This window comes from Pristiophorus japonicus, chromosome 21 (assembly GCF_044704955.1).
Source record: "Pristiophorus japonicus isolate sPriJap1 chromosome 21, sPriJap1.hap1, whole genome shotgun sequence".
Classification (NCBI taxonomy): domain Eukaryota; kingdom Metazoa; phylum Chordata; class Chondrichthyes; family Pristiophoridae; genus Pristiophorus; species Pristiophorus japonicus.
Genome location: NC_091997.1, coordinates 581,175 through 591,401, shown reverse-complemented (window position 1 = coordinate 591,401; position 10,227 = coordinate 581,175). Strand labels below are relative to the sequence as shown.

At 45.9% G+C, this 10,227-nt stretch overlaps 1 protein-coding gene across 1 annotated transcript; it reads right to left on the bottom strand.

The window, feature by feature from the left end:
• Window positions 1-1,384: 1,384 nt before the first annotated feature.
• Window positions 1,385-2,530, bottom strand: LOC139233575 (transcription factor Sp6-like). Its single transcript, XM_070863974.1, has one exon. The coding sequence runs from the start codon at window positions 2,528-2,530 to the stop codon at window positions 1,385-1,387; it is 1,146 nt and encodes a 381-aa protein (XP_070720075.1).
• Window positions 2,531-10,227: the final 7,697 nt, after the last annotated feature.

The following is a 10,227-nucleotide window of genomic DNA, read 5'->3' as shown; positions in this document are numbered from 1 at the left end:
CAGACTTGGGCAAGATCCTGAAGTGCATTTGCCTTTGCGGCTTTCATCCTAGGCGATTAAAGGAGCCCTATGTCACAACTAAAATCACAAGCGTTTTACTTATTGCTGTCCAGATACTGCCTGGATGATTAGTATTAAAACTATTATTTTGTATAAAAAAACAAATTTACCACTCTCGCTCTCTCCCTAACAGTGTAAGAACTACCACGTTGGAAGTATCCAAGATGCTTGTTCATCCTGTTTATTATTACATCAGTAAGCTGTATTTTAATTTTTTGGAACACATTGCTGAAGATATATTGGTTATGATGTGAACAACTCCTTCCATTAAAGAGGCATTAGTTAGTCTGAGTTTATGGCATGAAGCTCCTTAAAAGGGTCATTCTTGCCTGATAGAGCAGTTTGGGTAAAGATACTTGCACTTATATAGCACCTTATCACATTAAAATATCTCGAAATGCTACACACAGTGAATCTCTTTTTGGAAATGCAGAAATGATTAAACTTTAATTGAAAAACTAAATAAGAACGATATATTTTTTAAATCACAAGAGTCATGCTGCAGCAGATATAGCATCACCCATAGTGCAGCGTGCCCGAGTGCCTGGTTCAGTTTCTGTAGAAGTTAGCCTAATATGCAAATAACCTCTGTAGTCATGATCACCCTTATTCTCCAAATTGTGCGAGTAACAACATCTTTGTTGAATTTGGCGGCTTGAAGTTTGACAGTAAACATCAGCAGACCAAGGGCATTAAAGGGGTACTTGCTCCGTGAAAAAAATGTTTTTACCACTTGGGACGTTAAAGTCATTAAGAGACGAAATTCATCAGGGAGGATCCCAGAGGTGGGAAGTTATAGTTATAGTTTGAGATATTGGGACCAATTCCACTGGAGCAGAGAAGGCTGAGAAGATGTGTAGCGGGTTGTTTTAAATTAAGAAACATTTGGATGGAATGAACAGGAAAGGGTAATTTCCTTTTGTTGAGGTGTCAGTGAGGAGGGATCATTAATTTAACACTAAGGGAAAGAGAGGAGAGGCTAAAAGCAAGTTCTTTACACAGAAGGCGTATAATCCACAGGGAATGGTTGAGACAGACCATTGCATCTCTTAAGGGGAAATTGGATATGTATCTGAAAAGAGGAAGATACGCCGATGCTGTGGGAAGACTTAATTATATTGTGCGTTTTGTAAATAAATGAAAATAGATTTTCTCAACACCTTTTCAAAAAGACAGTACCCCTTAAAAAGCATTGGGAAAGTGTAACCTTTTGTGGGGATTTCCTTCAGAATCTCACCCTGGGATAATATACAGCAGTGAACAAGTGCAACTATTTCACACACTGGCAATAAGTTGTTTTACCCCTCCCCCCCAAAAAAAAGTCTTAATTTTGCTGTCTCTCAGCAACGGGCAGCCCATCGTTGACCCCTTTGCCCTCACAGTCTCTCTGGATGGCCCCCGGGGACTGCGATTGCCCGGGCACCGAGTTGCACTTGGCGGCCGGGTCTCCGCCCGCCTCTTTGCCGGCCGCCTGGCCGCCTTCTCCGTGGGTCTTCATGTGCTTGGTGAGGTGGTCGGTCCTCATGAAGACCCGGTTGCAGACGGGGCAGAAGAAGCGCTTGGAGCCCGTGTGGGTCTGCAGGTGCCGCTGCAGCTCGTCGGAGCGGGTGAAGCGCTTGCCGCAGAAGAGCCAGTTGCAGACGAACGGGCGGTCGCCGCTGTGCCACCGCAAGTGCGCCTTGAGGTGCGAGGTTTTGACGTACGCCTTCCCGCAGCCCGGGATGTGGCAGTTGTGCAGCGTTTTCTTCTTGTTGCTACCGTCCGCCGTCGCCCCCAGTCTCTCGGCCTCCAAGCAGTTGGGACACCGGCAGCTGCCCTGCACCGAGCTCCGGGACAGCGAGCGCCGGCTGCTCTTGGCCCGGGTGGCTCCTTCCAGCGTCTGGTTCAAGACCAGCGGCTCCGGCACCGGGTCCGTTTGCTTATATCCGTCCTGGCTGAGCATGACCTGGTTGGGCTGTATCAAGTGAGTGGGCGGCCCGCAGATCTGGTGCTCGGACCCATAGCTCCCCAAAGGCGCCTGGAGCCCACCCGGGTGGCCGGAGCTCTGCAGGCCACCCTGAGTGTTCTGAAGGTCCATCCAGCTCGATCCGGCGTGTAGGTCCCACCAGGCGGCCGACAGGCCCCCATCCTCGGCGCCAGCACCCTGGTGAGAAGGCCGGAACCAAGAGTCGTGATAGTGAGCCATATCGACACGCGGGTGCAAGGGGTTGGAGAAGTATTCGACCGTCGACGGGGCGCTGGGCTTGAACTGGACACAATCCTGGGACTTTAAGCTCGGGCTGTTGAGCAAGGCATACTTATTGTTAAAGGAAAAGTTGGGGGCTGCGTTTAACGAGGGGCTGAAGGCGCTGCTTCCGGGCGTGGCGATCCCCAAGTTCTTGGGAAGGGCGGCGGATTTCCAAGAGTTGAAGCCGGGTGTTAAAGGCGACGCCTGAGGTTCTCCGATGCTACTCCATGTGGCAGTTTGCATTGCCGAGGGAGTTTCCAGCCCAGGGAGTTTCCGCCAAGAGTCCAACCCGACTGCAAGGGAAAAGAAAATGTTAGCAGACAGCAAAGGACCCTTCAAATAAAAACGGAGGTATGAGTGAACGAGAAATGTCACATGAGTCAAGCTTGCGTGCTACAATTTGTCATTAAATGACAGCGTGCCCTTTAACCAAATTGCAGACCTGTCAGGGGAAGGTCGAGGCGATTTCCCAACATTTTGCAGCTACATGTTACGTGCAAGGTAAATAGCACAACTCGCTAAGGTATTGAGGGAAATTCGTTGGCATTTGTACTAAAAATGTCTCCAATCAGAACTAGGAATCGGGACCATGCAATCAAATAGACAATATCAGAATGTGTCTATCTGAGCCTGTTCATTTAGCACGGGCCCATCGGGCTGAAGGAATCTCGGGGTTGCCAGAGAGATATCCCGGAGTTACATTTGGTCAAGGCAGAAATACATCCTATACCTGGGTTCTGCACATCTTTAAACTTGAATTGACTGACCGTCGCCTGTCCCTATGCCAATGACTGACCACGAAGGGGCATAGAGTTTGGCATTAATTAATGAACAAGAGGAAATGATTTTATGGAGCAGAAAAAAATTGGACCAAAGGGGCAAAAAACAGGGAAATTATCGATAATGAATGTAAAAAAAAGACTTGCATTTATATAGCGCCTTTCGCGACATCAGGACGTTCCAAGCGCTTTACAGTCAATGAAGTACTTTTTAAAGTGTAGTCACTGTTGTAATGTAGGAAACTATGTACTGCTTATTATAAGGGGGGAAAGACCGATATGTAAACATAATACTACACCATCCAGCTCCCAATTCAGCCTGTTCATAGTACAACCTACATATTCGGAGCCAAATCTCGCAGAATATTTTAATTTTGGTAATTACAATCACTTTGTTTACCCGATTACACATTTTATATATACATCGTGCAGATGTATCTGTGAGTATAATATTGTATTGAGTTTCAGATTTATAGGAAAAGATCAGTCCATTAAATTTGCCAAAGGGTCTGCAGACCCTTGATACTATCAGTTTTTTATGGCCCAATGCTTTTCCATTAATATACGCGACCAGTGAGTAACCGCGTGTCAGTGTCAACACTGATCTGTGTCCTGTATATATATTTGGAGAGCTTCCTACTTACTCTCTCGCACTTCTGAAAAGCAGGTAAGAAGTGGCTTGTCATCTGATGCACTATCGGTGTACTATCTCTAGCTTCCAAGATTCACCGTACTGCCTCCTACTCGAACTCATTCCACCTGAAAGTTGGGGGTTGGGGGGGGGGGGGGATCTCTTCAGTCTTTTTACGGGCTACAGGTTTTGAAACACATTTTGTGCCGATACCAGAAATGCGAGGGTCATCATCATAGGCAGTCCCTCGAAATCGAGGAAGACTTGCTTCCACTCTAAAAGTGAGTTCTCAGGTGGCTGAACAGTCCAATATGGGAATTACAGACTCTGTCACAGGTGGGACAGACAGTGGTTGAGGGAAGGGGAGGGTGGGACTGGTTTGCCGCACGCTCCTTCCGCTGCCTGCGCTTGGTTTCTGCATGCTCTCGGCGATGAGACTCGAGGAGTTCAGCACCCTCCCGGATGCTCTTCCTCCACTTAGGGTGGTCTTTGGCCAGGGACTCCCAGGTGTCAGTGGGGATGTTACACTTTATCAGGGAGGCTTTGAGGGTGTCCCTGTAACGTTTCCTCTGCCCACCTTTGGTTCGTTTGCCATGTAGGAGTTCCGAGTAGAGCGCTTGCTTTGGGAGTCTTGTGTCGGGCATGCGGATGATGTGGCCTGCGCAGCGGAGCTGGTCGAGTGTGGTCAGTGCTTCAATGCTGGGGATGTTGGTCTGGTCGAGAACACTGAAGTTAGTGCATCTATCCTCCCATCAGGAAAGGCTGAGGGGGTGATCTAATAGAGGTCTTTAACATTATGAAAGATTTTGATAAAGTGGATACAGAGAGAATGTTTCCACTTGGGGGAAGAGCATAACTAGATACGAAATCAAATAGAGAATTCAGAAGAAAATTATTTACCTAAAGAGTGTGGAATGTGGAACTCATTACCACAGGGAGTGGTTGAAGAGAATAGTATAGATTCATTTAAAGGGAGGCTCGACAAGAATATGAGGGAGCAGGAAATAGAGGGTTATGCTGATAGATTTAGATAAGGAAAGACGGGGTGGGGGGGGGGGGGGCAGTGTCCTGTTTCTGTGTCCTATATTCTATGGAATCGCAGAATTACGACAATTTTCAAACGTGACAGCCCTGCACTATAGAATATCGTCCTACACATAGGTTACTCAATAACACACCTCGAGAAATCAACAGAATATTTCTTAGTGTTGGACTATTATGCTAAAGCAAACAAATGGAGCTTATGGCTAACGCTGTGCGATATTGTTAATTCAGCAATTGACCTGTAACTATCATTCTATGCTCGAGACACCAGGCAAGTTTGGAAGGGGGAAACCCCGACAATTGTGCGGTTGGATATTCTACTCAGTAAATATAATCATAACACAAAAAAATAACAGAGTTTGAGTGTGAGATGTTATTCCTGGCTGTTCATTTATGGCCACACACTTTGAAAGATTACAAGAGACTTCCTGCAAATATGTTTCATCTTCACAATCCACCAAGAACGTTCTCTGTGACGGGCTGATGGATTAACATGTCTAAGTTCTTCAGCACAATGTCAGAAATGTCAAATATGATGGTTCCAAGAAGTTGCCGACTTCACTCACCTCACAGGAAGCACTCCTAGCAACTTGTGAAATTAGCACACAACTGATTGACAGCCTGTGACAGAATCTGAGACACAAACAAGCCTATTCCTGCGGCGATAATTTCAAACTCAACAATAATATGAGCTTCAAAATGCCACCTCTGCCGCTTTTCTCTGTTAATCGTACTTGGCGGGAACTCCAAATAATCAGCCAGTGTCTCTTTTTCTTTCTCTAATCCTGTTTTGAACTAAAAAAAAATGAGTATGATATGCACGCATAGTTTGTACTGTTGCAAATCTGTATCTGCACAGCGTTCGATTCAAAATCCATCGCTTCCTCGCCTATTCTAACCCATGTTTCACAGGACCTTAAAACTCCCTACCTTCCTGACTCTTTCCTTCCTTATACAATCTGTGGGGTAATAAAACCCAAGCTAAACATTACCTAATCATTACTTCCTGTTTATCTCGCCTTTCCTTCTACTCGTTTCAACCTTGTGAGTCTCCCTTAGCCCTGTAGAATTCTGAATAATAAAATCGCAATACAAATGATTAATGTATCTTGAATATGTAGATAATAGAAAACCATAACATCTATTTATTTAATTCTACTTGCCTCTATTTTTATATGTGTTTAACTGAGTGTGACTTTTATTTTGGCAAAACAGCTATCCTTTAAACGCTGCTATGTCGGATTTTCGGAATCTAAATGGAAATCTTTTCCAAAATAAGAACATAGATACTGGGCTGTGCGGCAGTGATTTGGCGGGTAATATTCATGTGTTAACCTGCTGTATTATAATGGAACAGGAAAAACTTGTTGGAATCACTCATACCCCACGCTAAATCATAGCATCATTGATGTACAGGTCAAGTAAGTCCTGAACTATAATGATTTGGCAGATCGCAACTAAGTTAATCCCTATAACAGAAGTTCTGATGAAAAGTCAACATGGCCTTGGGAGATGTGAAATAGATCAGCCAGGGTTCCTGCGCACTGTCCCGTGAGCCCTATTGGAAAGTGTGGGTTTGGAGCATGGAGAAGATGGGACATTTCTCTCATCCCCCGCCACCCCGGCACTCAATGTCCAGAATCACACCTGGGCACCTGGGCGAGGTACAGGGGGTCGGGGCTGTACCCCAGCACCAGTCACTGCCCTCAGGAGGAGAGGAGTTGGAACTTTACTTTCCCCTATAGGACTCACTATCGATTCCAAGCGCGCGTGTTCCGTATTCTCGCCGATTGTCCCAATCCTGGCCATGGACACCGTGGAAAATCGCTGCCTACCTGCCCTTTCGCCGGCGGGGTAAATTTCCGTATTCCCTCCTTACTCCGTGAACCCACGGCGGGTTGTTGTAAGAGAATCGTGCGGTGTGTTGGCAACAACAGAAACCTTCCCCCGCAACTAAGGGCTGTTTAAGAGGCGTTGCGTTCAGCAGGTATTCAGGTCAAGGCTGGGGTTGGGGCCAAGAGTGGCACTTCCCCTGAGGCTGATGGACACTCAGAGAGAGGGAGCGGATTAACGCTGACGCTGGGGCTGTGCTTGCTGGCTGCGCTGGGCTCGGATCGGCTCCTCTCCTCATTCTGCACTGGCTCTGATTGAGGACTTGCTCTTTTTACCGCGGGATACGGCGCTGACTCCGCCCAGCCAGTGACTCGACACCAAACTCCAACTTCACAGAAAACCGCAAACAGCCAGCCAAGAACTCCGACTGACATTCCTGACACTTCACAGTTCCATTATTTTTTTGGGGGGTGGGGGGAGGGGGATGAGTGTTTAATATTTATGAATGCAATTTTACAACCATGAAACCAGACATCGCCCTATTTCCAAAAGGGACCCGCTTAATCCACCAATACACCTTGTGCTCTCATGAATCTGTTTAGTAAACAGGACTTAGACTGCTAACGGATTTGATATCTTCTACTACAAAGTAACAGAGGTTTCCAGACTGCGATTCTTAAAAAAAAACTTTAACAGAGGCTGCAGAAATAATTCATTGGCCGCAAAGAACGTTGGCATGTTTCTGAGACTGGACAAGGGGTCACGGAAAGGCAAGTTCTTTCCTTGGAATGATATTTTTTCCAGCACTAAATCGATGTCCCTCCACAAGAATAAAAAGAAAATAAGCTTGCATTTATATAGTGTCTTTCACCAGATGTCTCAAAGCGCTTTACAGCTAATGAAGTACTTTTTGAAGTGTAGTTACAAGAGTCCACAGAGTATGAGTAGTAGCAGCGCCTTGAGTCGTTTTACAACGTTAAAGGCGCTATATAAACACAAGTTGTTGTTATTGTAGAATATTCAAGACACAGAACGGTCCCAAGGCCGGATGGGGGAGGGGGGTCTCCAGACCCTACCGGGATACTGTTATCGGTTCCGGGTTTGCCATAAATGCAGAGGCAGGCGACTAGACAATAAATCAGATCTCACCCAGCGATTTCGGTTAACTTGTCTAGAAAGGCAACGACTTCACGGGAGTATTGGTGCTGGTCGGTGAGTTTATCATTCATTCATTTTTGGAAGGTCTGGATAGAGTAACAATAAAATATGTACAGCATAACATCGCCAAATAAAGTACAAGAGGAATTCAAAAGAACTGCTTTTGAAGGGCGGAATTTGCAACCCCGTTAACCTCCCCAGCCTCGGGATATCCTTTCTTGTACAAAACGGATCGGGGGTGAACTCGATCTGACCTGACTTTGCTTGACCCAACATGTTGGCTCCTGCCTTCTTTGAACCCGCCAAACGAATGATTGATCCGAGTTCAATGGTGAAGAGATAGCACCCAATGTCCCAGAACACCATTCATCTAAATCATTTACAACGCTTGGAGTTCATCGCATCTGACTCAATTACACTGAAGAGACCACCATCCATCTACCTACTGTGTAATATTGTAAAACTCCCAGCAAAACAAGGTGCATTCATTTATCACCTTTAATGTGGAACTCATTCCGAGACACTTTGCAGAGGAAGGGGTGGGGGTTAATTAACAGGAGCAAAGAAAGAGATGGAGGGAAAGGATTCGGAGGACTGATCTAAAGCTCGCTCAAAACAGATAACCACTGAGATGTTTTGTAATGGCGCAGAGGGAAGTGGAGAGGTGGAGGAGTTCAGGGGAAGAATTGCAGAGAGCAGCGCCAAAGTGATAAGCTTCCATCACCGATAGTGGGCCAAAGGGGAAATGCACGAAAGGCCGGAGTCAGTGGACTAAAGGGTGCAGGAGCAGGTGGCGGAAATTCGGACCAGATGATTCCGTGAAGGGATTTGAAGATGGGATAAGGATTTTAAATTCAGTGCGCTGGAGGTCAGGGAGTCGATATGGATCAATGGAGACAGGAATAATGGACGGGACAGGATCTGCGCTTTGAACACGTTGGAGTGATGGTGGAGGAGGAAAGGCTGATACGGGAGACATTTGGGGAAATTGAGTCTAGAAAGAAAGACTTGCATTTATATAGCGCCTTTCACGACCACCAGACATCTCAACGCGCTTTACAGCCAATGAACTTTTGAAGTGTGGTCACTACTGTAATGCAGGAATTATAAAGGCCTGGATGAGGATTTCAGAAGCAGTGGTTGAGGTAGTGATAGAGACAGGTGATGCGGGCATTGAATAGGAGGCAGGGTCTGAGCGAAACAGAATGCCACGTTTTCACATGAGCCTGAGAAATGGGCCACGAAGCGAGATGGAGTCGGAGGTAGAGGAGTGGAGTTTAGGGACACATGGTTTTGTTTTTCCAGTGTTCAGTTTGAAGAAATGTTGATGACTTGATGTGTGCAGACAGACTGCCGGCACAGAATGGTCGGGTCGAGGGAAGTGCTGTAGAGATAGAGTTGGGTGTCATCAGCTCACCCATGACTGTGGGTGGTCATTAAGGGGTGGCATGTAGATGAGGAAGAGGTGGGGGCAAGGAGAGGTCCTTGGGATACTCCAGAAATGAAATCATGGGGCAGGATTGGAGTTATGCTCTGTTGTCTACCCGTTATGTATCTCTCTATCTCAAGTAGCAACGTAAAATTTAAAAATAAGAAACTGCTCGCAATACAGAGCAGATCTCTCAGTATTGGTAGAAAGAAAGCACAGGTTAAAATTTGGAGTGCGAAACATTGGCCTGTCTTTTAGCTTTTTAGATACTGACTGACCTGTTGTGTATTTGCCGTTTTGATTTCAGATTTTTCGGATTTGCAGCAGAATTTTTTTTACAACTCTAGGGTAATAAATTTAATGTAGAAATAATGGAAGCTACCCATATAATGTAGCGGTGTGAAGGAACATTAACGGAGCTACCCATTTGTCTGAAAAAAGGAATGCGCCATCACACCTGAAGGCAACGACTCTCCGTTTATAATTTATTTGCCACAAACTTTTTCGAATCGAATTAAAGTGTGATGGGAATCATGCATTGCAACTCAGGGCTAGAGGCAGATGGGATGCAGAATGTATCCTGTTCGAGGTTTTTATAGACAGCATAGAATTGAACAATGTTCTCCCGAATGCTTGGGGCTTCGATTGAACCCCATGTGTATAAAGTTGGGAGAGGAGAGTAAAATGTTAATATCAGAAAAAATCTTTAGCAAAAATATACAAGGACAGGGCAAGTCCAGCGATTCACAGCCGGTCTCGAAAACCAACAAATGATTTTTAAACAATTTGAAAGTCATTCGTTGAAAGTGTCTGCCTAAGAGTTTAATCCCAACGAGAATGATTCAGACTTGACATGATCGAAAAGATGAAGGTGTCCACATTTAAAGAAATGAAATTGGTGACATTATTGGTACAAACAACGGGAGAATGTTGGGTACCCGTTGGATTGTTAGGTACGGGGGAGTGCGGTTTTGGGTACACGGGGTGTTGAGTAGACGGGACGGTGTTGGGCTCATGGGGGGGGGGGCAGTGTTGGGTACACCGGGAGTGTTGGGTACAAGGGGGG

Bases quoted from the DNA above. Each gene is read 5' to 3' on its own strand.
- LOC139233575 (XM_070863974.1), bottom strand. From the start codon at position 2,530: ATGCAAACTGCCACATGGAGTAGCATCGGAGAACCTCAGGCGTCGCCT.